Genomic DNA, 26415 nt, shown 5'->3' on the forward strand with positions numbered 1-26415 from the left:
AGGTGGGAAAGCAAAAGGTAACCAGGTTTTTTTCCTTTTTTTTTTTTTGTAACTAGCATTTCTAAGGCAATAATTACTGCATCTAAAAAACTGAAGTAAAATGTGGGTACCTGGTTCACTTGGTCAGTTAAGCACTGACTCTTGGTTTTGGCTCAGATCATTATTTCATAGGTCATGGGACTGAGGCCTATGTAAGGCTCCACGCTTAGTGGGAAGTCTGCTTGAAGATTCTCTCCCTCTGCCTCCCCCCCACCCCCCCACCCCCGGGGTGTGCATGCATGTACATGCTCTCTCTCTTTTTCTAAAATAAATAAATCTTGGGATGCCTGGGTGGCTCAGTGGTTGACCATCTGCCTTTGCCTCAGGGCATGATCCCAGGGTGCTGGGATTCTCCCTCTGCCTATGTCTCTGCCTCTCTCTCTCTGTGTCTCTCATGAATAAATAAAATATTTTTTAAAAAATTTGAAAGTCTTAAAAATAAATAAATCTTTAAAAAACTCAAGTAAAATGAAATGATCTAAATCTGAAAAGACTAATTTGGATCATTAGAGCAAAGGAAAAATGGATGAAGAGTCCTTTTCCTTCTGATGGGGGAGAACAGAACATCTGAATCATTCAGACTCCCCACATTTTGTCAGTAAACCATTAGGTAACCTAGGTAAAACACTAGAAATGAATTGATGGTTATGGCTACACATTCTTTTACTGCCCATACTGTAGACTATCACATTATTGAAACATAATTCCATAGGTTAAAGAAATTTAAAACCAGAAAAACTATCCTGAATGACAAAGAAAAGGCATGTTACCTAAATTTGAAGGATTTTGAAGTGGCTCATATAAGCGCCAATGGCTCATATTCATAGTAAGAATATATTAAGATTTTACTCTTGGTGAATACTCCCCATGTTGGATAAAGACACCCAAAAAAGGTAGGGTGGCATTACTACCTGGTTTTGTCCCACTCCCTCCTGAAAGACACACATAACTAACACATCTTGTCATTTCTTTCATTCTCCTTGTATGATATTTGACTATTTTTGAACAATTCTCTCAGTTTATACTGTACATCCCTACCAAGGAACATTCCTACCAAGTGTAAATTGTCAGTGTTGCCACCTGGTGCCTCTTCAGATTCACCTAAGCCCAGGGAACTCATGGCAACATGAGATAGGTACCATTGACATAATTAACTTCATCACATATAATTAAATACATGAGGTTTCTAGTCCAAATAAGTAGCACTTACTTATGTCCATTTAAGGCTGCATGGTGTAAAGCAGTGTAACCCGAACTGTCTGTGCAGTTCACATTGGGGCCTCGCCAGATGCTGCAAATAAAGCACAAGCGCAGAGTTAACAGTTAAGCAGAATCCTGCTTTGAAAAACAAAAAGAAGCCTGATAGTCCCACAGCCGGCAGCATGTTGCATAAGAAAATTTTAGTCATGTAGAAAATGAATGCCATCTTTCATGCATTCTCCTTGGAACAATAACTTCATTTATTTGATGTAAGGAAATTATTAGGGAATATAACCACCTTCAGAAATTATTAGTGAATGTAGGCCTACTGCCACGTACTAAAATCTGAATCCAAAAATTCCCTATTACTTTATACCATTACTTAAATACTGGAAGCAATTGACACTCAGCTACTATGTTTTACACCAAAGAATAAAGATTTATGACACCTGCCTCCTCCATTTTAACACAGTCCTTCTGAGATGGCAGAGATTTATATAAGTTAAAAGATATTTCTGCATTATGGGAAGAATATAAACCTTTCTTGCTGTTCAAATGCTACTAAGAAAATCAGTATTTCATACTTGAAAATATAATTGAAGATCTGAGCTGCTGTAAACCACAAGATTATAATAGTTTTGAAGATATCATTTTACAACACAACATATTTTAGAGATAATATAACTATATAAAATGGTCCATTTTATCCTTGATCACTACTATTATAGAAACTATTTTTAGCTTTTGAAAACATAAGGCATTGAAAGTCACCTTTCAAAAACTAGACCAAAAAATTACTTTATCTGGCATTCTTGACAATATTAAACCCATAAAAACTAAGGTCTAGAGATCTCCACAGAAAATGGTAGAAGAGGACCCTAAATTCACCTCCTCCCACAGATACTAGGTTAACACTCACATAAGTGCCAATAACCTAGAAAACAATCGGAAGACAAGCAGAACAGACTTCACACCTAAATGTCAAGGAGAGGCAATCTTGAGAAGGGTAGGAAGGGCAGAGATGCAGTGGAGAGCTAAAAATCCCTTAGGTCTGGCTACCAGAGGAAGGGAGCCATAGGCACATAGAGGGCTGAGAAACAGACTATCATACTGGGAAACCTGCAATAGAAGATGAATCCTCACAACACTTAGCTTTGAACATCGAAGGGATCAAATTATGTGAGTTCTTACAACCAGAAGGACTTAAAGCCTGGAACTTTAAAAATCGAAGCTGGGCTCTGGGAGAACCTGAAGAGTAAAGGAAGTTGAGTTTCTGCCCTTAAAGAAACATCACAACAAACAGTCCTCAGAGATATAACTTAGAAGCATCAGTTTGAAAGGCACATGGGATGCACAGAAGGGAGAGTTAATTATTGATATCAGAGTTCCTGATGGACTTCCAGGAACAAAAGAGCTGGCAGGTGCCATTTCATTCCCCTACCCCCCCATAATAATCCTACAGCCACCTGTGGGAACCAGCAGCGTGCAGGCCTTAACTATCTAGCATGCTCACACTGCACCCTGCCCCCTCCAAGCACACCTGCCTCAGTCCAGGAGCAGCAGATGGCCTCCACCACTATCCCCACAGATAGGACAAATCTTGCCAGCATCATGTTTCCTCACATTCCATGGAGGATACTGGTACCTTGTTAAATCTGCAACTTCCACCTGCACACACACTATGGCATTTCCTTGCCAGACCAGAGTTCTGACACAGCTGCACATCCCCATAAGAAAGGGAAAGTGCCACTTCACTTAAAGTACATGCCCTGCCCTCTACATTCAAGGGCAAGAGACTAGCTGACTTTCCTAACACAGAGAATCAGACCTAGAGAGTAAGGCTGAATGAATATGTCCCAATTGAAGGAAGACGAAGTCAAACCAAGAGACAAAGCAGAATGGATATATGCAAGATCTTGAAAGAAAATTTAAAGTAATGATCATAAAGATACTCAATGGACTTGAGAAGAGTGAAGGACATTAGTGAGACCCTCAAGACAGAGATAAAAAGGATCAATCAGAGGAGAAGAACATGATAACTGAAATTAAAAATACATTCAATAGATAAAATAGCAGGCTAAAGGAAGCAGAGGAGTGAATCAGCAACCTGGAAGACAAAGTAATAGAATATAATCAAGCTGAGCAGGTGAAAGAGCAGCATATTTTCCACTCTATGCAAAATAAGAGTGGACTTGGGGAACTCAAAGACTCCACAAGCTTAATAACATTCACATTATAGGGATTCAAGGAGTAGAGAAAGAAAACAGAAAATGTCTTTAAAGAAATGATAGCTGAAAACTTTTCTGATAAAGAAACTGATAACCAGATCCAGGAGGCACCGAATTCCCCAACAAAATCAACCCAAAAGGGTCCACACCAAGGCACATAGTCATTTCAAGGGCAAAAATTAGTGATTAAGAAAAAAAAAATGTTAAAAGCGGTAAGGAATAAGAAGACAGTTTCATACAAGGGAAACTCCATAAGGCTATCAGTAGAGTTTTCAGTAGAAACTCTGAGGCCAGAAGGGAGTAAAATAATATATTCAAAGTGCTGAAATGGAAAAATTTGCAGCCAACAGTACTTTATCCAGCAAGACCATCATTCAGAATAGGAGAGATAAAGAGTTTCTAGGGAAAAAAAACAACAACAAAGGAGTTCATGATCACTAAACCAGCCCTACAAGAAATATTAAAGGGGACTCTGTGAAATGAAAGACCATTAGTGTCTCACAACAAAAATAACTACTATCTACAAAAATGAGCCAAAGTATTCACAAGATAAAAGAATGTAAAATATGGTACCATATACAGAAACTGTGTTTGGGAAGAGAAGTAAAGAATGAGTTCAAACTTAAGTGACCAACAATTTCACATAGATTGCTATATGCAGATGTTATATACAAACCTAATAGTAACAAAAAATCAAAAACCAATAATAGATATACAAAGAAAAAGAAATTCAAGTATCTCACTAAAGAAAAGCTGGCAAACCATGAAAGAGAGCAAGAAAAGAAAGAATCAGAGAAAATTATAAAAACAAGTAACAAAGTTACAGAAAACAAGTAACAAAATGGCAATAAATACACTATCAATAATTACAACAAATATAAATGGATTAACTGCTCCAATCAAAAACATATGGTGACAGAGTGTATTAAAAAAATAAGACCTAATCTATGTGTGCTTTACAAGAGACTCATTTTAGACCTAAAGACATGCATATTGAAAGTGAGGGGATGAAGAAATATTTATCATGCAAATAGATGTCAAAAGAAAGCTGAGGTAGCATATTTATATTAGGCAAAACAGACATTAAAACAAAGACTGAAAAAGAGACAAAGACACCAAATAATATAAAGGGGACAGTCCAACAAGAAGATGTAAAAAATTTAAATATTCATGTACCCAATGTGGGAGGAACCAAATACATAAAACAGTTAATAACAAACATAAAGGAACTAATTGATAGTAATACAATAATAGCACAGGACTTTAATATTCCACTTATGTCAATGGACAGATGATCCAAATAGAAAATTAACAAGGAAATGATGCCTTTGAATGACATACTGGACCAGATGGATTTAACAAATATATATATAGAATACTCAATCTTAAAATAGCAGAATACACATTATTTTCAAGCATATATGGAACATCCTCCAGAATAGGTAATATAGTAGGCTACAAATCAGTTCTCTACAAAACACAAAAAGCTCAAAGTCACACTATGCATCTTCTCTAACAATGCTAGGAAACTAGAAATCCACTGTAAGAAAAACTATGGAAAGAAAACAAATACATGGAGGCTTAATAACATACTACTAAATAATGAATGTCAACCAAGAAATCAAACGAGAAGTAAAAAATGACATGGGGAAAATTTTTAAATGAAAACGCAACTGTACAAAATCTCTAGGATGCAGGAAAAGTGGTGCTAAGAGGGAATTTTATAGCAATACAGACTTACTTCAAAGAGCAAGAAAACTCCCAAATAAACAACCTAACCTTAAACCTAAAGCAGCTAAGAAAAAGGAGAACCAACAAAATCTAAAACCATCAAGAGGAAGGAAATAAGGAGTGAAGCAAAAATGTATGATACAGAAACTAAAAAAAAAACAATGAAACCAGGAGCTGGTTCTTTGAAAAGATCAATAAAATTGGTAAACCTTTTGTAACGCTCATAAAAAAAAATTCACAAATTAAAAAAAAAAAAGAAAGACACCACAGAAGTACAAAGGACTATAAGAGAATATTATGAAAAATTATATACCAACAATTTGGACAAACTAGAAAAAATGGAGAAATTCCTGGAAACGTATCACTTCCAAAAACTGAAGCAGGAAGAAATGGAAAATTTGGACAGGCTGATTACAATAAACAATGCAACTGAATCAGTAATCAAAAAGCTCCCAACAAACAAAAGTCTAGGAGCAGACAGCTTTACAGGCTACTTCTACCAAACATTTAATACCTGTTATTCTCAAACTATTCCAAAAAAATAGAAGAGGAAAGAAAACTCCCAAATTCATTCCATGAAGCCAGAATTACCCTGATACCAAAACCAGATAAAGACACCACACACACAAAAAGAACTACAGACCAGTATCTCTAATGAACATAGATGCAAAAATTCTCAATAGTGGCAAACCGAATCCAATGACACATTAAAAACATTATTCACCACAATCATATGGGATTTATTTCCAGGGTGCAAGGGTGGTTCAGTATTCACAAATCTATCAACATGATGCATCACATCTATAAGAGAAAGGATAAAAACCACACGATCATTTCAATAGATGCAGAAAAAGCATCTGACAAAGCATAACATCCATTCATGATAAAAACCCTCAACAAAGCAGGTTTAGAGAGAACATACCTCAACACATAAAGGCCATATATGAAAAACCCACAGCAAACATCATACTTGATGGGGAAAAAACTAAGAGCTTATCCCCTAAGGTCAGGAACAAGGATATCTGTCTGTTCTCAGCACTCTTATTCAACATAGTACTGGAAGTCCTAACCACAGCCATTAGACAACACAAAGAAATAAGAGGCATACAAACTGGTAGAAGTATAATTTTCAATATTTACAGATGACATGATGCTATATATAGAAAACCTGAAATACTCCACTAGAAAACTACTAGAATTGAAATGAATTCTGTAAAGTCACAGGGTACAAAATCAATGTACAGAAATCTGTTGCATTTCTATACACTAATAATAAAGCAGCAGAGAGAGAAACTAAGAAACCAAACCCATTCATAACTGCACCAAAAAGTAAGACTAAATGTAACCAAAGAGGTGAAACATCTCTACTCAGAAACAATACAACATTGTTGAAAGAAATTAAGAAATTGAAGGGACACTTGGGTGGCTCAGCGGTTGAGCGTCTGCCTTTGGCTCAGGGCATAATCTCGGAGTCCTGGGATTGAGTCCCACATTGGGCTTCCTGCATGGAGCCTGCTTCTTCCTCTGCCTATGTCTCTGCATCTCTCTGTGTGTCTCTCATGAATAAATAAATAAAATCTTTTTTTAAAAAAAGGAAAAAATTGAAGATGACACAAAGAAATGGGAAGACAGTTCATTGTCATGGATTGGAAGAACAAATATTATTAAAATATCTATACTACCCAAAGCAATTTGCACATTTAATGTATGTAATCCCTGTCAATCAGAATATCAACAGCATTTTTCACAGAACTAGAACAATCCTAAAAGTTGTATGGAATCACAAAAGACCCTGAATAGCCAAAGCGATCTTGAAAAAGGAAAAACCTGGAGGAATCACAATTCCAGACTTTAACTTGATTACAAAGCTGTACTAATCAAAAAAAACAATATGGTACTGGCACAAAAATAGACACATAGATCAATGGAACAGAATACAAAACCCAGAAATCAACTCACAATTAAATGGTCACTTAATCTTTGATAAAGAAGGCAAAAATATGCAATAGTAAGAAGACAAATGATGCTGGGAAAATTGGACAGCTACACGCTAAAGAATGAAAGTGGACACGTTCTTACACTGTATACAAAAATAAACTCAAGATAGATTAAGGGCCTAAATGTGAGATATGAAACCATAAAAGTTCTAGAGTTGAGCACAGGCAGTAATTTCTCTGACATTGGCCATAGTAAAATCCTTCTAGATATGTCTCCTGAAGTAAGAGAAATAAAAACAAACATAGACTATTGGGCCTACATCAACATAAAAAGCTTCTGCACAACAAAGAAAACAGTCAACAGAACTAAAAGACAACATACTGAATGGAAGAAGATATGTGCTAATGATAAAGGGTTAGTACCTTTAAAGCCACACGATCTAAAATATATAAATATATAAAGACCTAATAAACTCAACACCAAAAAATTCAAATAATCCAATTTAAAATGGGCATATAATATGAACAGACATTTCTCCAAAGAAGACATCCAGATGGCCAACAGACACAGGAAAAGATGCTCAACATCAGTCATCATCAGGGAAATGCAAATCATAACTGCAATGACAAAGCACCTCACACATTTAAGAATGGCTAAAATCAGTAACACAAGAAACAAGTGTTGGTGAGGATGTGGAGAAAAAGGAGTCCTCATGCACTGCTGGTGGGAATGCAAACTGGGGCAGCCACTGTGGAAAACAGTATGGTGATTCCTCAAAAAAAATAAAAATAAAAATAGAACTACCCTATGACCCAGAAATTCCACTACTGGGTATCTAATATGAAAAGATAAATATATCACTATGTTTACTACAGCATTATTTACAATTCCCAAATTATGGGAGCAGCCAAAAGACAGATAGATTGGTCTATATCTATCTATACCTATATATATATAATGAAATATTATTTAGCCACACAAAAGAATGAAATCTTTCCATTTGCAACAACATAGATGGATCTAGAGAGCATAATGCCAAATGAAATGAACCAATCAGAGAAAAACAAATACCATATGATTTCACTTATATGTGGAATTTAAGAAATAAAACAAATGAGCAAAGGAAAAAAAGAGACAGACAAACCAAACCAAGGAACAGACTCTTAACTGTAGAGAACAAACTGATGGTTACCAGATGGGAGTGGGGGGAGGATGGGTGAAATAGGTGAAGGGATAAGAACTGAGTAATGCACAGAATTGTTCAATCACTGTATTGTACATGGGAAACTATTATTACACTGTATGTTAATTATGGTGGAATTGAAATTAAAAACATAATTTAAAATAATACACAATTTAAAAAAACAAGTTCTAGGGCAGCCTGGGTGGCTCAGCGGTTTAGCGCTGCCTTCAGCCCAAGGTGTGATCCTCGAGACACAGGATAGAGTCCCACGTCAGGCTCCCTGCATGGAGCCTGCTTCTCCCTCTGCCTGTGTCTCAGCCTCTCTCTCTCTCTCTCTCTGTGTCTCTCTCATGAATAAATAAATAAAACAAGAAAGAAAGAAAGAAGAAAGAAAGAAAGAAAGAAAGAAAGAAAGAAAGAAAGAAAGAAAGAAAGAAAGAAAGAAAGAAAGAAAGAAAGAAAGAAAGAAAGAAAGAAGAGAGAGGGGAGGGGGAGGGAGGGAGGGAGGGAGGAAGGAAGGAAGGAGGGAGGGAGGAAGGGAATAAAAAACCAAGTTCATATATGTATAGTGTTGTTATTAGATCAAAAGAATCAATACCTATAAAGCTCTTAAGGTATTACTAGTACATAGTACCAGCGTGTATTGTATTAGCAAGAAGACAATCCAATGAATTGATACAACAAATTATTAAGTAAAAGGTAAAATCATGGGAACACTTGATATCAGACTGTGTAAGAGGGAGGCCATTAGATTCAAAATATCTCAAGCAGAAAATTTGTATATGAGAGTAAACTGAAACCTTCTCTCAAAGGTTGCTATTAGTTATAGTCTATAAATCCCTGTGTTTAAAAAAAGAAAGAAAAACCTGAGATGGGTCGATAAGACCAAATATAAAGCAACTCAAAATCTGAAAACCTCCTTGCCCTCACTGAAACTCCCAAAGAACCTATATAAAACATCTAATGAGGAAAAGAAAAATGACAGAAATGTAGGACAGACAAGAAAACCATGGATAATCAAAAATATTTAAGGGTCCAGCAGAAGAAAAGGTTATATTAAGGACACTGAGAGTTGTCCAGGAGTAAAAAATAAAGCCTTAAGAAAGCATTACACAATTTAAAACTGGAAACTATTCCAAAAAGAAGTAAAGAGGTCAAGCTACATGAGAATTAGAATACTTATTTGGTAATTAAGGTCCTAAGGAAACTAAAACCGAAATGTAATTAATCAATTCTGAGGTTTTAACTTTACTTTGGCCTTAGCTTTATTTCAATACAATGATTTGTTTTGTTTAATGGTACTTTACCCTCCTGAGACTAAAAAAAGTGACAGTTAAACCTGGAAAGTGATAAAATGTGCATATGTTTTACAACTTCATTGAGAATGTTAGGTTTTTAACATTCTTTTTTAAAAATCAATCCTTGAAGCATTTTCAATTTCCTATGATAATCTCAGAATTTGTGTACTTCTGTTCCTCTTGCTAAGCTCATCCAATTCTGCCCTATTAATTTCTACCTTATGTGCCTTTATTCACACCTTCCTACTAACTATAAGATTCTCTAACCGATCGTATCTTACCATTCCTCCAAAGCCTAGATCAAGACTCAACTTCTATAAAATTCATTCTCTAAACACTCAATACAACAGCTGTTTAATAAATGTGTGCTAAGTTACATAAATAAAAAATTAAAAGATTACTTTAATGAAAGCCTGAGGTGAGGCAAAAATGTCAAATACAATATATTCATTTAAACTAACCTATGAAGTCATTAAAAAATAATCCAAAGAGGCAAAAGAAAGCAGAAAAGAGGAACAAAGAACTGATGGGAGAAATAGAAAGTAAACAGTAAGATGGTAGATTTATATATAATCACATCAATAATTACATTAACTATAAATTATCTAATGACTCTAGTTAAAAAGGAAAAACTGTCAGATTGGATTTAAAAAAAAATGAGACTCAACTATATCCTCACTACAAGAAAGCTACTTTAAATAGATCAAAAGTAAAAGGGCAGAAAAATCATACTGACACTAATCAAAAGAAAGCTTAAACGGATAAACTACATTTCAGAGCAAAAAATATTCAGAGCAAGGGATAGAGAAAATCATTTCATAATGATAAAGAATCCAATTTATTAAGAGGACATTGCAACCTTAACTCTTTTTGCATCTAATAACTTCAAAATACATGAAGCAAAAACTGGTACAACTGCAAAGAAAAAAAGATTTAACTAGCTATACTTAGGGATTCAACACCCCTCACTCAATTGATAGAACAAGTCAAGAGAAATTTATATTATAAGGGCACATAAGGTCTCAATAATATGATTGACCAACTTAAATAACTAACATTTATAGAACACTCTACCCAATAACAGCAGAACGCACGTTCTTTTCAAATAAACACAGGACACGTATCAAAATATACCATATTGTAGGTCATAAAACAAATCTCAATGATTCAAATCATTCAAAATATGTTCTCTGACTCCAGTGGAAATATCATTAACAGAAAAGTATCTGGAAAACCCACAAATACTGGAAATGAACATGTAGATCAAAGAAGATCTCAAAAGGAAGTTGGATATATTTTGAATCAAAAAAGAAAAAAATAATACATCAAAACTTTTGGGATGCAACTAAACTAGTACACCTAAAAGAAATTTTATAGCATTAAAATGACACTTAGATCAGAAGAAAGGTCTCAAATTGCTGACCTCAGCTTCCACCTTAAGAAACAAACAAAAAAAAGGACATAATAAGCTCTAAGTAAGAAAATATTAAAGAACAGCAGAGGGATCCCTGGGTGGCGCAGCGGTTCAGCGCCTGCCTTTGGCCCAGGGCGTGATCCTGGAGACTCGGGATCGAGTCCCACGTCGGGCTCCCGGTGCATGGAGCCTGCTTCTCCCTCTGCCTATGTCTCTGCTTCTCTCTCTGTGACTATCATAAAAAAAAAAAAAAAAAAGAACAGCAGAAGCCAAAGGAAACAGAAAACACAATAGAGAAAATCATGAAATCAAATTCAGATTCTTTAAAAAAAAAAAACTCTATAAAATTGATAAATCTATAGCTAAACTGCTCTAGAAGATACAAATTATCAATATCAGGAAGAGAGAGATAAGATCACTACATATTCTAAAGATATAAAATAAGTAATAGAATATTAATGACTTTATACCAATATGTCAGAAAATTAGATGAAATGGTCAAGTCTTTAAAAATACAAATTTCCAAAGCTCACTCAAAAAGAAATTAATAGCCTGAATAGTCCTACATCTAGTAAAGAAATTGAATTTGAACTTTTAGTTAAAAACATTCTCCAGGGATTCCTGGGTGGCGCAGCGGTTTGGCGCCTGCCTTTGGCCCAGCGCGCCATCCTGGAGACCCGGGATCGAATCCCACCGTCAGACTCCCGGTGCAGACTCCCGGTGCATGGAGCCTGCTTCTCCCTCTGCCTATGTCTCTGCCTCTCTCTCTCTCTCTCTCTCTGTGTGTGTGACTATCATAAAAAAAAAAAAAAGATTAAAAACATTCTCCACAAAACAAAATCTCCAGGTCCATACGGCTTCAACAGAAATCCTGCCAACCATTTAAAAAATAATACCAATTCCACAAAAATGGTTGAAAAATATTGAAGGGACACAAATAATGCCTAACATTCTATTAGTATTCTATGAAAATAGACAAAGATCTATGACAAAAGAGAACTACAAAGCAATGTATCACATTCATCAACATAGACACAAAATTCTCCGTACAATTTCAGCAAGTTGAACTTAACAATATATAAAAAGCATACTACATCATGACAAACTGTAGTCCTTTATATTTATATATATTCCTTTATATGAGGAATGCAAGTTTGTTTTAACATTCATTATCTATCATATTAAAAAGCCTACAAAATTAAAGTCTTATGATTATCTCAACAAATACAGAAATAGACCTTGCCGAAATCCAGCATCAATTCCCATTAAAAACTGTTGAACTGGGAATAGAAAAAAACTTCATCAACCAGATAAAAGACATCAACAAAAAACTTACAGCTAATATCACATTTAAGGATAAAAGACTGAATGCTTCCCCCTTAAGATCAAGAACAAGGCAAGAATATCTGTTCACACAATTCCTATTCAACATTGAAACCGAAATCTCTCTGCTCCTCCTCATTTGATAAACAACTGCATCCTCTTCTGCATCATCTCTAAGACATGATGATGAGGATCATAGTGAATGTATTTGTCCATATCGGTGGCCTGGTCACTGGAGTTCCTTTTAACTCTGACAAAGTGAATAATGTCACCATCATTGATCCCTTCACTGATCTCAAATACACGGTCTACATGTTCCAGTATGGTTCCACCCATGACAAGTTCAACAGCACAATCAAGGTTGAGAGTGGGAAGCTTGCCATCAATGAAAAGCCCATCTCTATATTCCAGAAACTAGATACCACCAACATCACAATGGGGTAACGCTGGTGCTGAATACAGTATGGAGTCCACTAGTATATTTGCTGCCTTGGAGAAGTTTAGGGTTCACTTAAGGCTTAGAGATAAAATGGTCATTATCTTTGCCCTTTCTGCTGATGCCCTGATGTTTAGGATGAGCATGAACCAGGAGAAGTATGACAACTCCCTTAATATTGTCATCAACATTGCTTCCTGCACCACCAACTACTTGGCCTCCCTGGTCAAGGTCATCCATGATAGCTTTAGCTTCATGGAGGAATGCATGACTACAGTCTATGCCATCATGGTCATCCAGAAGACTTATCATGTATGGCCTCTCTGGAAAACTGTATCACAACCAATGTTCTGGTTGCCCAGAACATTACCCCTGCATCTACTGGCACTGCCAAAACTGTAGGCAATGTCATGCTTGAGCTGAATGAGAAACACTTACATGGTCTTCTCCATCCCTACCAATAAAGTGATGGTCGTAAGTCTGATTTGTCATCCAGAAAAAAACTGTAAAATATGTTAACACAAAGAAGCTGGTAAAGCAGGCATGGGAAGGCCCCCTAAAGGATATCTGGGTTACTGAGGACCAGATTGTCTCCTGTGACTTTAACAGTAACACTCACTTCTCCACTTTCAAAGCTGTGGCTGGCACTGCCCTCAAAGACCACTTTGTCAAGCTCATTTCCTAGTATGACAATGAATTTGGCTACAGCCAACAGGTCAGTGGGCCTTATAGTCTACATGGTCTCCAAGTAGTATGTGCTCCCTGAACCATCAGCCCCAGGAAGAACATGAGAAAAGAGAGAGGCCCTCTGTGCTAGGTAGTTCTTGACCCAACTCAATCCCCCAACACACTGAGAACCTCCCATCCTCAATAGATTCCATCCCAGACCCCCTGAAGAAGGGGAGAGGCTTAGGAAATCTAATTAAGTCATGTACCACCATTAAGTACACTGTACCCAGCCCTATCACCCCAAGAAATATATCAGAGATTCTAACCAAAATAGTGGCTAGAAATGCAGTTACAAGAAAAAGAAATAAAAAGCATCAAGATTGTAAAGAAAGAAGAAAATCTATTTGAAAATAAAATAATCATGTATATAGAAAGCCTTATAAAACCTACCCAAAAAAACTACTAAAATTAAAAATTGAGAGGAAAATTGTGTGAAAAATACAGGGAACTCTCTGACCTATCTTTGCAATACTTCTATAAATATAAAATTATTCAAAACAAAACATTTTTAAAAAGAAAATCTTGCTCCAGAAAACATCCAACCAAGTAAAGTGTGTTTAGCAAGGCTGCAAGATACAATCCAATATATATATAGCAATTGTATTTCTACATGCTAGCAAGAACAATCAGAAATCAAATTTCTGTTTAAAAATACCATTTACAAGTCAATCCGAGAAGGACAAACATTATATGGTCTCATTCATTTAGGGAATGTAAAAAACAGTGAAAGGGAAAAGGAGAAAAAATGAGTGGGAAATATCAGAGAGGGAGACAGAACATGAGAGACTCCTAACTCTGGGAAACAAACAAGGGGTGGTAGAAAGGGAGGTGGGCAGGGGGGTGAGGGTGACTGGGTGATGGGCATTGAGGGGGGCACTTGATGGAATGAGCACTGGGTGTTATGCTATATGTTGGCAAATTGAACTCCAATAAAAAATTAAAATTAAAAAAATAAAAATACCATTTACAATAGCATGTAAAATATGAAATACTTAGGAATAAATTTAACCGAAGATGTGTAAAACTTCCATAATGAGAGAAATTAAAGGACCTAAACAAATGATGAGATAATATCAAGTTCATAAATCAGAAGACTCAATATTATTATGATGTTAATTTTCTACAGATTGACCTTGAGATTCAATGTAATTCAATCAAAATCTCAGCAAGCTTGTATTGTAGAAATTAACTGATTTTAAAATTAATGTGGAAATAAAAAGATCTCAACTAGCCAAAGCAACTTTGAAAAGACCAAAGTTGAAGACTTACACTACCTGATTTTAAGACTATGATAAAGCTGTATAGTAAACAAGAGAGAAAGTACAGTATTAAAGATAACTCAATGGAACAGAATAGAAGAATATAGAGAACCTTTAGACATATATGTATGTGATTGATTTTTGACAAAGGCATGGCAATTCATTAAAGAATACAAAAAGTGTGCTGAAACAAATGGATATCCTTAGGCCAAAATAAATAGTCTTGATCCATACTTCACCACATTATCTACAAAAATTAACTTTAAAAGGAATCCTAAATCTAAAAGCAAAACATAAAACGATAGACATTTTACAAGAATATGTATGAGAAAAGTTTTGTGGTCTTAGGTTAAACAAAGATTTCTTGATATGATGCCAAAATGCTCTACACAAGAAAATTAGACAAACTAAAAGTTTGATGAAGTTTTTTCATCAAAATTAAGAGTTTCTGCTCTTCAAAGACACCATCAAGAGAACAAAAAGGAATGAACTGAGATAAAACATCTGCAAATCGTATTTTCTGATATATTCTTTAATCCAGATGAGAAATAAGAAAATCAACCTAATAAAAAAAAAAGACAAAATATTTGAAGGAGATACAACAAAGAAGATATACAGGTGGAAAGTAAGAACATAAAAAGGTGCTCAACATCATCTGTCTTTAGAGAAATACAAACTGAAATCATGAGATACCAATAGATGCAGAGAAAGCATTCGACAAAATACAGCATCCATTTCTGATAAAAACTCTTCAGAGTGTAGGGATAGAGGGAACATTCCTCGACATCTTAAAAGCCATCTACGAAAAGCCCACAGCAAATATCATTCTCAATGGGGAAACACTGGGAGCCTTTCCCCTAAGATCAGGAACAAGACAGGGATGTCCACTCTCACCACTGCTATTCAACATAGTACTAGAAGTCCTAGCCTCAGCAATCAGGCAACAAAAAGAAATAAGTGGTATCCAAACTGGCAAAGAAGTCAAACTCTCCCTCTTCACCGTTGACATGATATTGTACACAGAAAACCCAAAAGACTCCACCCCAAGATTGCTAAAACTCATAGAGCAATTCGGCAGTGTGGCAGGATACAAAATCAATGCCCAGAAATCAGTGGCATTTCTATACACTAACAATGAGACTGAAGAAAAAGAAATTAAGGAGTCAATCCCATTTACAATTGCACCCAAAAGCAGAAGATACCTAGGAATAAACCTAACCAGAGAGGTAAAGGATCTATACCCTAAAAACTATAGAACACTTCTGAAAGAAATTGAGGAAGACACAAACAGATGGAAAAATATTCCATGCTCATGGATTGGCAGAATTAATATTGTGAAAATGTCAATGTTACCCAGGGCAATTTACACGTTTAATGCAATCCCTATCAAAATACCATGGACTTTCTTCAGAGAGTTAGAACAAATTATCTTAAGATTTGTGTGGAATCAGAAAAGACCCCGAATAGCCAGGGGAATATTGAAAAAGAAAACCAGAGCCAGGGGCATCACAATGCCAGATTTCAAGTTGTACTACAAAGCTGTGGTCATGAAGTCAGTATGGTACTGGCACAAAAACAGACACATAGATCAATGGAACAGAATAGAGAACCCAGAAATGGGCCCTCAACTCTATGGTGAACTAATATTTGACAAAGTAGGAAAGACTATCCACTGGAAAAAGGACAGTCTCTTTAATAAATGGTGCTGGGAAAATTAGTCATGTGTAGAAGAATGAAACTAGACCATTCTCTTACAGCATACACAAAGATAAACTCAAAATGGATGAAAGATCTAAATGTGAGACAAGAATCCATCAAAATCCTAGAAGAGCACACAGGCAACACCCTTTTTGAACTTGGCCACAGCAACTTCTTGATGATACATCTATGAAGGCAAGGGAAACAAAAGCAAAAATGAACTATTGAGACTTCATCAAGATAAAAAGCTTCTGCACACCAAAAGAAATAGTCAACAAAACTCAAAGACAACCTACAGAATGGGAGAAGATATTTGCAAATGACATATCAGATAAAGGGCTAATATCCAATATCTATAAAGAACTTATGAAACTCAACACCCAAGAAACAAACAATCCAATCATGAAATGGGCAAAAGACATGAACAGAAATTTCACCAAAGAAGATATACATGTGGCCAACAAGCACATGAGAAAACGCTCCGCATCACTTGCCATCAGGGAAATACAAATCAAAACCACAATGAGATACCACCTCACACCAGTGAGAATGGGGATAATTAACAAGGCAGGAAACAACAAATGTTGGAGAAGATGTGAAGAAAAGGGAACCCTCTTGCACTGTTGGTGGGAATGTGAACTGGTACACCACTCTGGAAAACTGTGTGGAGATTCCTCAAAAAGTTAAAAATAGAGCTACCCTATGACCCAGCAATTGCACTGCTGGGGATTTACCCCAAAGATACAGATGCAATGAAACGCCAGGACACCTGCACCCCGATGTTTATAGCAGCAATGTCCACAATAGCCAAACTGTGGAAGGAGCCTCGGTGTCCATTGAAAGATGAATGGATAAAGAAGATGTGGTCTATGTATACAAAGGAATATTACTCAGCCATTAGAAACGACAAATACCCACCATTTGCTTCAACGTGGATGGAACTGGAGGGTATTATGCTGAGTGAAATAAGTCAATCGGAGAAGGACAAACATTATGTGGTCTCATTCATTTGGGGAATATAAAAAATAGTGAAAGGGAATAAAGGGGAAAGGAGAGAAAATGAGTGGGAAATATCAGTGAGGGTGACACAGCATGAGAGACACCTAACTCTGGGAAACGAACAAGGGGTAGTGGAAAGGGAGGTGGGTGAGGGGATGGGGTGACTGGGTGACAGGCACTGAGGGGGGCACCTGATGGGATGAGCACTGGGTGTTATACTAAATTTTGGCAAATCGAACTCCAATAAAAAAAAATATACAAAAAAAAGAGAAATCATGAGATACTAGTCATATCTATTAGAATGGCCACGATAAAAAAGACTTTACATACCAATGTTCGCAGGGATTTAAATCAACTACAACTCTCACACACTGAAAGTCGGCACATAAAATAGTACAACCACTTCGGGAAACAATCTGGCAGTTTCTTAAAAAGTTAGACTTATGAGTACCATGCAATCAGCAGTACCACTCCAGGTAGTTCACCAAGAGAAATGACAGTACATGTGCACACAAAGATTTATACATAAATACTCATAAAGCTTTACTTACAATAGTCCAAAACTGAAATAACTCAATTTACTAAGTCAAATGAATATTAACAGGTGAATGGATAAATAAATTGTGAAATAAATAAATAAATAAATAAATAAATAAATAATAAATTCATACAATGGAATACTACTCAAAACTAAAAAGTAATGGAATACTGAAATAAGCAACAACATTGGTTGAAAATCTAACTCAGATTCACAGATCCCCTCCTCTTCTTGGAACAGCAGAATGGAAGATTTTTCCTCTGGGATGGAAAAAAAATCATGGTCTCTGGACAGGATAACCGGCAAATTTGAGGGAAGGTATACTAAATGGTATGAGGTAGGGGAATGAATACTTTTCACCCTCAAACATTTAAAACATTTTTAGGACTATTTGTTGAATGATTTTTCCTTTTCTTGCATCTTTCAAATACCAACTTTATCTTATAGTAAATTCTTATATGTATTGCTGGGCTATTTCTAGGGGTTTTATTATATTCACTGATTTCTTTATTCTGGCACCAGAATCATATTTTTTAGTATTATTTATAATTGGTGGTAAACAGATCCTCTTATTGCTTCTTGTTTCACAATTTTTTCTGCAAATTCCTCTAGATGCCTATGAAATAAAAGTACTAATATGAAGACTACAGATACAAAACCAGATACCATATAATTTTAATACCGTAAAAGAAAAAGCTCATGAATGCTCATCAAAAAGAGAAAAATGAATTAAGATTCACCTACACCATGGAATATCAACTATCAAAGTAAATAAGTTTGATTTCTATGTGTTGACCTTGAGAGTTAACCAAAACATATCAAGTGAAAAAAAACAAACTGCAGAAATATTGCATTAATATCCTATATGTTTTACATGTATTAATTCATTTATATCCACATGTTATTTTTTCCATTGTATAAGATTTGCATTAACATAAAAAATACAACATTCACCTCTGAATTATGTGAAGAGTGAAAATTATTATGTATTCTCCTTCAAAGAAAAACAAAAAGACAATAAAAGATAAGGGGAGAAAACACTGGTTTACACCAGATTGTATAGAGCCTTAGAGCATGTCGAGAAGCTTGGTCTTTATCCAGCAAGCAACCAGGAACTAAGAGGCTTATCACAAAGATATTAAGCATCAGAAAGATATTAAGATCAATGTTTTAGAAGGAGAGTTCTCAGGACAACTGGAAGGTGAACAGAGTGAACAAAATGGTGAAAGGGAGTCAGGCTAGCACATCAAGGGAAGGAACAAAGAAATCTGAATGGGAGATAGAGTGGTGGAAAGAGAAGAGGGAGGAAATTCAAATGTATATGTCTAAAATAAAACCTATGGGAGAAGGTATGCACATGATAGATAAGAGCAGAAGAATGAAGTTTCTACCATGAATGAAAAGCTTGGATGATGAGTTACTCCCATTACAGAGAACTGCAAGGGCACAGGTATCTTTTGGAGCAATCTAAGCTTTAGTTAAAGTTGACTAGAACACTATGTTGCTCAGGGACCCCTGAAGCAAAGGATGGAAAAGAAATGAGAAAATACTGTAAATTAGCTCAAACCAATTCTAAAATGTCCTGCATGTTATGAGCCTTATAAATTGTTAATGATGGGAAGGGGCAGGGGCACATGGGTGACTCAGTCGGTTAAGCAATCAACTCTTGATTTTGGCTCAGGTCATGATCTGAGGGGTTGTGAGATTGAGCCCCTTGGAGAGCTCTGTGCTCAGCAAGGAGTCTGCTTGAGATGTTCTCTTTCCCCCTCTTACTTCCTCTCCCACCAACACTTGCATTCTTTCTCTGATATACTAAATTTATTTCATACACAGTCAATAAGAGAAGATACTGATATTTATAACTAAAATATAAGATTCACAGTCTATAGATTTGATTTACTTATCCCACGTTCAGTTCCCTGTTATCAGGTAAAAAAAACAAGCATTTTAACAGCATGAAAAAAAATCTCTACTGCATGTCTGCTTTCCTAAACAGAATGGATGTGGATACATACAATTTTTTTTTAAGCAAGGAGGTTTAGCATAGAAATTTAGCATGTATATAACTATATTTGACTGCACCTATTGACAGAGCCTGCAGGCACATATCCATGTAGTCATAGCACATTCACACATATTTGAAACACTATAAATAAGCCAGATCCAAAGCTTTCAGCTAAAAACTTGATTTAAAGAATAAAACTTGTTTAAAAGCTCAAGCTTTGCATTAAATGTCCTACTTCATTCCAACTTTTTGCACTGTGCTCCTCTTGTTTCTTGATAATAATCCTCAAATTTAAAAAGAGGGCCCATATTAACATAAATCTGTTTTACAAAATGCAAGAGTTTCTAAGTAGTTGTAAAAGCTTATTACATATTCCCAAAAAAGGGCAATTTATAGATCTTTGGTGTTAGTCTAATATGCACTCAATTCCATCTCCTATAACTACTTGTCATATTTTTAAATTCTGTATGTGGGAATTCTTGCCCAGAATGAATGCTCTAAGCTAGTCTAAGATCCCCAATTACAAAGTCAAGTATTTGTATTAATGGAACAAACTGGATTTGTATGTTAGTATAAACAAAATTGGTTTTCTAGCGAAAACCAAATAACCAAACTTTCAAATAACCAAGACATTCATGAGTCAGAATGTTTTACTTCCTGAGCTTTTATATATTAGAGAAGATTATTCATAAACCATAAGCTTGAGTTTCTTGGGCCAATATTCACAAGTATAGTAAATAAAATTTAGGCACAACTACTCCACAAATTGATCACTACACCCTCTATCAACTTATGGGAAATAACCACCAGCAGCATAAGACTGTTTCAGTTGAGGTTTTTTTTTTTTCATTTAAATTCAATTAACATATATCATTACTTTCAGAGGTAGAGGGTAGTGATTCATCAGATGCATATAACACCCAGGGCTTGTTACACCATGTGCCCTCCTTAATGTCCATCACCCAGTTACCCCTCTCTCCCTTCCAGCAACTCTCAATTTGTTTTCCATGATTAAGATTCTCGTATGGTTTGTCTCCCTTTCTGATTTTGTCTTGTTTTATTTTTCCCTACCTTCTGCTATGATCCTCTGTTTTGTTTCTTAAATTCCACATATGAGTGATATCATATGATAATTGTCTTTCTCTGACTGGTTTATTTCACTCACCATAATACCCTCTAGTTCCCTCTACATCATTGCAAATGGCAAGATTTCATTTTTTTGATGGCTGAGCGGTATTCCATTGTACATCTATATCACATCTTCTTTATCCATTCATCTCTCAATGGACACCTGTGCTCTTTCCACAGTTTGGCTACTGTGGACATTGCTGCTGTAAACAATGGGGTGAGGCACCCCTTCGGATCACTACCTTTGTATCATTAGAGTAAACACCTTGTAGTCAAGACTGTTTCAGCTTGTCTTGATTCTCATCTTGACTCATACAGAATTTGCATCAAACACTTCAGGCAAGATCATAATAATATGCAGGAAAGGTCTTCTGATACATCAGATAATTTCAAGCAATGCAAAACAAAGTTCTTCTTTATAGTTTGTATCTTAATAGTTTGCTTCCATTTTTAAATGAGCTGGATAGATGTGCACATACTTCTGAGCACTGTAAGTTCTCATCTCTACAGTGATGATAGAATTTTATTATTATGAGCTTCTATTATCATTAGAAGTGTCTCATATGGATCAGATGTGTCTAGAATAATGTTACTATACATATAAATTTAATGTTTCTGGTAGCCACATTAAAGAAGTAAAAAGAGGGAAATGAGTTTTAATATATTTTATTTCACCTAGAATATTCAAAATATCCTTGCAACACACTACCAATATAAAATTATCTGAGGTATTTCTACATTGCTTTTTGTACTGTTTGCAAAATCAGGGTTGATTTTATACTTAAAGTACACTGCAATTAAGACTGGTCGTAGGGATCCCTGGGTGGCGCAGCGGTTTGGCGCCTGCCTTTGGCCCAGGGCGGTCCTGGATATCCGGGATCGAATCCCACATCGGGCTCCCGGTGCATGGAGCCTGCTTCTCCCTCTGCCTGTGTCTCTGCCTCTCTCTCTCTCTCTCACTGTGTGGCTATCATAAATAAATAAAAGTTTAAAAAAAAAAAAAAGACTGGTCGTATTACAAGTGCCTGATAATTGCATGTGGATGGTGGCTCCTGGCTCCTTTACCTCACAGCACAAGGAAGGTCCTATGTAATTATTTCCAGGGAAGAAGAGAAAACTAAAGATTAACTTTGATAAATAAAAATGCTTTCTAAGCCGAACTGAAAACATTGGCTTTATGGTAAATAAATACTCAGTTAATTAAGTCACAGGAAATTTAACAATTTCTCATCTTTTAAGCAAAATTGTGTAATAGATGTAATACACAGTCACACTGGAGACTATACATGCATATTTTACCTAAATGAGTTTACCTAGGGGACACCATAGCCAAAACTACACTAACATTTTCTAATGAAAAATATACACCTTGAATTGCTTGATGCAAATTTCAACAGCATATTCACACAGCAAACCAGAACTGGCCAAATGTCAGCAGAAATAACTACTTTAGTTATGATCACATGACTTATGATCTCTCTACTATATATAGAATATATGCCATGATACAGCATTTTAGAATATGAGAAAGAACTTGTAGACACGCAGAGAACCATGAGTTAAGAAAACATGAGAGGAAAACTGAACCCAACCCACTTTCAACTTTGTCACTAGTGCTAAAAGTATAAAACTATTCCTTCCAGCCCTCACCTTTTCTTCCTCTCCACCTGGATATAATTCCTGAAAAATAAACCAACTGACACGCATTAAATGTCCTACTATTAGGGAAACATAATTTGATTTTGGTAGCAATGGTTATTGTCCTCATTCTCTTCTTAGGTAACAAGTATTTCCAAAGGTACTGTGGTACGCAGAATAACAGTATCCCAAAGATATCCACACCTTAATCCTTGGAGTATGTGAGTATGTTGGATGGCATGGCAAGGGGGATTTCAGTTTGGCAGATGGAACTCATAAACAGCTGACTTTATCTTGGATTTTTTTTCCTTTAACAATAGCATTGACTAGAACCACTAAAATACAGGATGATTCTTGTCTTGTTTTTATTTATTCATGAGAGACAGAGAGAGAGAGAGAGAGAGAGAGAGAGAGAGAGAGGCAGAGACACAGGCAGAGGGAGAAGCAGGCTCCATGCAGGGAGCCTGACATGGGACTCGGTCCCAGATCTCCAGGATCACACCCCAGGCTGCAGGCAGCACTAAACCGCTGCACCACGGGGGCTGCCCCTCTTTTTCTTTTTTTTTAACATTTCACTGAAAAGTTTTTATTGGCCTTTTGTATAGAAACAGGAATTTATTTGCCAGGAAAGATTATCCCATCATGGAACTAGCATGTGACCTCCTCTTTCCCATTCTGTGACTGGTCCCAACACAGCCTGTCCTGTGCTGCTTATCTGTGATGCTAAGAACTGGGTAGTACCACACAGAAATCCAGGCCATAGATACTAAAGCCTGGGTCATATCTGATTCCCAGATGTGCTCCTGGATCCCCAAACCAAAGTTTCCAGTATCAAAGAAGTTATTTTTCTTATTTTTTAAAAGATTTTATTTACTTTAGAGAGAGAGCACATACCTGAGCAGGGTGGAGGGGATTGCAGTGGAAGAAAAAGAATCTCAAGCAGACTCCCCACTGAGCACAGAGCCCAACAGAAGGCTCGATCTCATGACCCCGATATCATGACCTGAGCTGAAATCAAGAGTTAGAAGCTTAGCCGCCCAGGCACCCCAAGAAGTTATTTTTCCTTAATTCATACTCCTGTACCTTTAGACCTAGGATTTCTTCTGCCTTGGCCCCATGGACGATACAGTGGATAGCAATCTTTTCATTTCTCTTGATGCCAAAGGATCTAACGGTGTATCTAGCTTTGGAGAACACAGGGGTCTGGCCTGTGAGCTGCTGCTCCAGCACCTTGGCTGCCTGGGTCAGACTCTCTCTAAACTCCTGCACACAGATGTTGAGGCAGAGCTGGTGGATGCAAAGTTCCTGCATGGGGTTCTCCTTCTCACCTGGATCCTGCTCCATGGTGGAGAAGGAAGAGAAAGTATGTAATTGAACTACTACCAAATTTTCTTTGTACTTCTAAATTTGCTTCATGTTTTGCTATGTTTTACAGTCAAGCAAAAGAATGACATATCATATTTATGGAGGTTCCTCAACAAGCTAAAACTAGAACTGCCCTATGACCCAGCAACTGCACTACTAGGTATTTATCCAAAGGATACAAACATAGTGATCCAATGCACCCCAATGTTTACAGCAGCATAATCAATGAAAACCAAAGTATAGAAAGAGCCCAAATGTCCATTGGCTGATGAATGGATAACGAGGTGGTATATATGTACATACACAATGGAATATTACTCCATCCGAAGAAGAATGAAATCTTGTTATTTGCAACAACGTGGGTGGAATTAGAGAGTATTATGCTAAGCGAAATAAGTCAGAGAAAGACAAGTACCATATGATTTCACTCATATGTGAAATTTAAGAAAGAAAACAGATAAACATAGGGGAAGGCAAGAAAAAATAAAATAAGATAGAGAGGGAGGCAAACCATAAGAGACCGTTAATCATAGGAAACAAACTGAGGGTTCCTGGAAGGGAGGTGGGTTGGGAAATGGGCATTAAGGAGGGTATTTGTTGTGATGAGCGCTGGGTGTTACATGTGTAAGTCATAAATCACTAAATTCTACTTCTGAAACAAATACTACACTATGTTAACTAACTTGAATTTAAAATCTTAGAGAAAAAAATAAAAGTAAAAAAATAAATGTTTGGTAGAATTCACCTATGGAGCCAACTATCTGGCCTGGGGCTTTGTTTGCTGGGAATTTTTAAATCACTGGTCCAATTTCATTGCTACTAATCAGTAATCAATCTGTCCAAATTTTCCATTTCTTCCTGATTCAGTTTTGGTAGGTTATGGGATTCTAGGACTTTATCCATTTTTTTCTAGTTTGTCCGATTTATTGATATGTAATTTTTAACAATATTCTCTTACAATTCTTTGTATTTTTGTGGTGTCAGATGCTATTTTTCCTCTTTCATTTGTGATTTTGAATCCGCTCTCTCATAAAATCTTTTTTAAAAAATTTCAGAAAGGGACGCCTGGGTGGCTCAGCAGTTGAACATCTGCCTTTGACTCAGGGTGTGATCCCGGAGTCCTGGGATGGAGTCCCCCATCGGGGTCCCTGAAGGGAGCCTGCTTCTCCCTCTTCCTGTGTCTCTGCCTCTGTGTGTCTCTCATGAATAAATAAATAAAATCTTTTTTAAAAAGACAATAAAAACATACACCATAAAGTGAGAGAAAAAAATTGAGTGTATTTGTGTGTTTATCTGACAAAGGATTTATAATCAGAACACATAAAGATATAAATCTATTTTTTAAATTTAAAGGCATACAACCCAATTCAAAATGGGCAAGTATTTAAACAGGCATTTTAGAAAAGAGAATGGTCAAATACCAAACATATATGTGTATATGTATGTACACACACATAAACACATACAAATCAGTTGCCCAACTTCATTAGTCATCAAAAATAATGCAAATTAACACTACATGACATACCACTACATCTACCAGAATGACTAACATGAAAAAAGAAAAAAAAGGACTATACCAAGTGTTGACAAGAACAGGAAGCAACTGAAATGCTCATACACTGCTAGTGGATGTGTAAACTGGTACAAACACTGAAAAGTTATTTAGCAGTATTTATTAAAATTTCATACATTGGGATCCCTGGGTGGCGCAGCGGTTTGGTGCCTGCCTTTGGCCCAGGGCGCGATCCTGGAGACCCGGGATCGAATCCCACATCGGGCTCCCGGTGCATGGAGCCTGCTTCTCCCTCTGCCTGTGTCTCTGCGCCTCTCTCTCTCTGTGACTATCATAAATAAATAAGAATTTAAAAAAAAAATTTCATACATTTATTAAAATGTATGTCTACCCTATGACAAGCAGTTCAGGAATTCTTACCTATATTCATCAAAAGACATGTATAAGCATGAACTACTCTAGTCATCATAGCCAAAAACTCTCCATCAGTAGCAGAAAGAATAAACTGTAGTATATTTATAAAGTGGAATACCACAAAGCAATGAAAAAGAACAAATTGTCGTTACTCTCCAGAAATAAATGAGTCTTACAAACATAAACTTGAACAAAAGAATTTACGTACAAAAAAGTACATACAGTATGTTCCATCTGAATAGGTAATGGGTTCAAAAAGAAGAAAACTAATCCATCATCTTAAAAGTCAAGATAAAATTGCCCTGGGGGTAGGGGGTAGATAGTAACTAGACCAGG

General features: G+C 36.2%; 1 protein-coding gene and 1 pseudogene across 14 annotated transcripts in view; both read right to left on the reverse strand.

Moving 5' to 3' along the window:
• ANKS1B (ankyrin repeat and sterile alpha motif domain containing 1B) overlaps positions 1 to 26415 on the reverse strand; it is a 1050493-nt gene that overhangs the window by 886629 nt on the left and 137449 nt on the right. For all 14 annotated transcript variants that reach the window (XR_013350846.1, XM_077845971.1, XM_077845965.1 and 11 more), the window contains exon 2: positions 1250 to 1330. Coding sequence is in view for 13 of the 14 variants with exons in the window: in XM_077845971.1 (XP_077702097.1) it covers positions 1250 to 1330 (81 nt within the window). In the remaining variant the exon portion in view is untranslated. The remainder of the gene's footprint in view (positions 1 to 1249; positions 1331 to 26415) is intronic.
• On the reverse strand, positions 23433 to 24128 carry LOC144282705 (large ribosomal subunit protein uL5 pseudogene; annotated as a pseudogene).

The sequence above is a fragment of the Canis aureus genome, chromosome 13 (assembly GCF_053574225.1).
Source record: "Canis aureus isolate CA01 chromosome 13, VMU_Caureus_v.1.0, whole genome shotgun sequence".
NCBI lineage: Eukaryota > Metazoa > Chordata > Mammalia > Carnivora > Canidae > Canis > Canis aureus.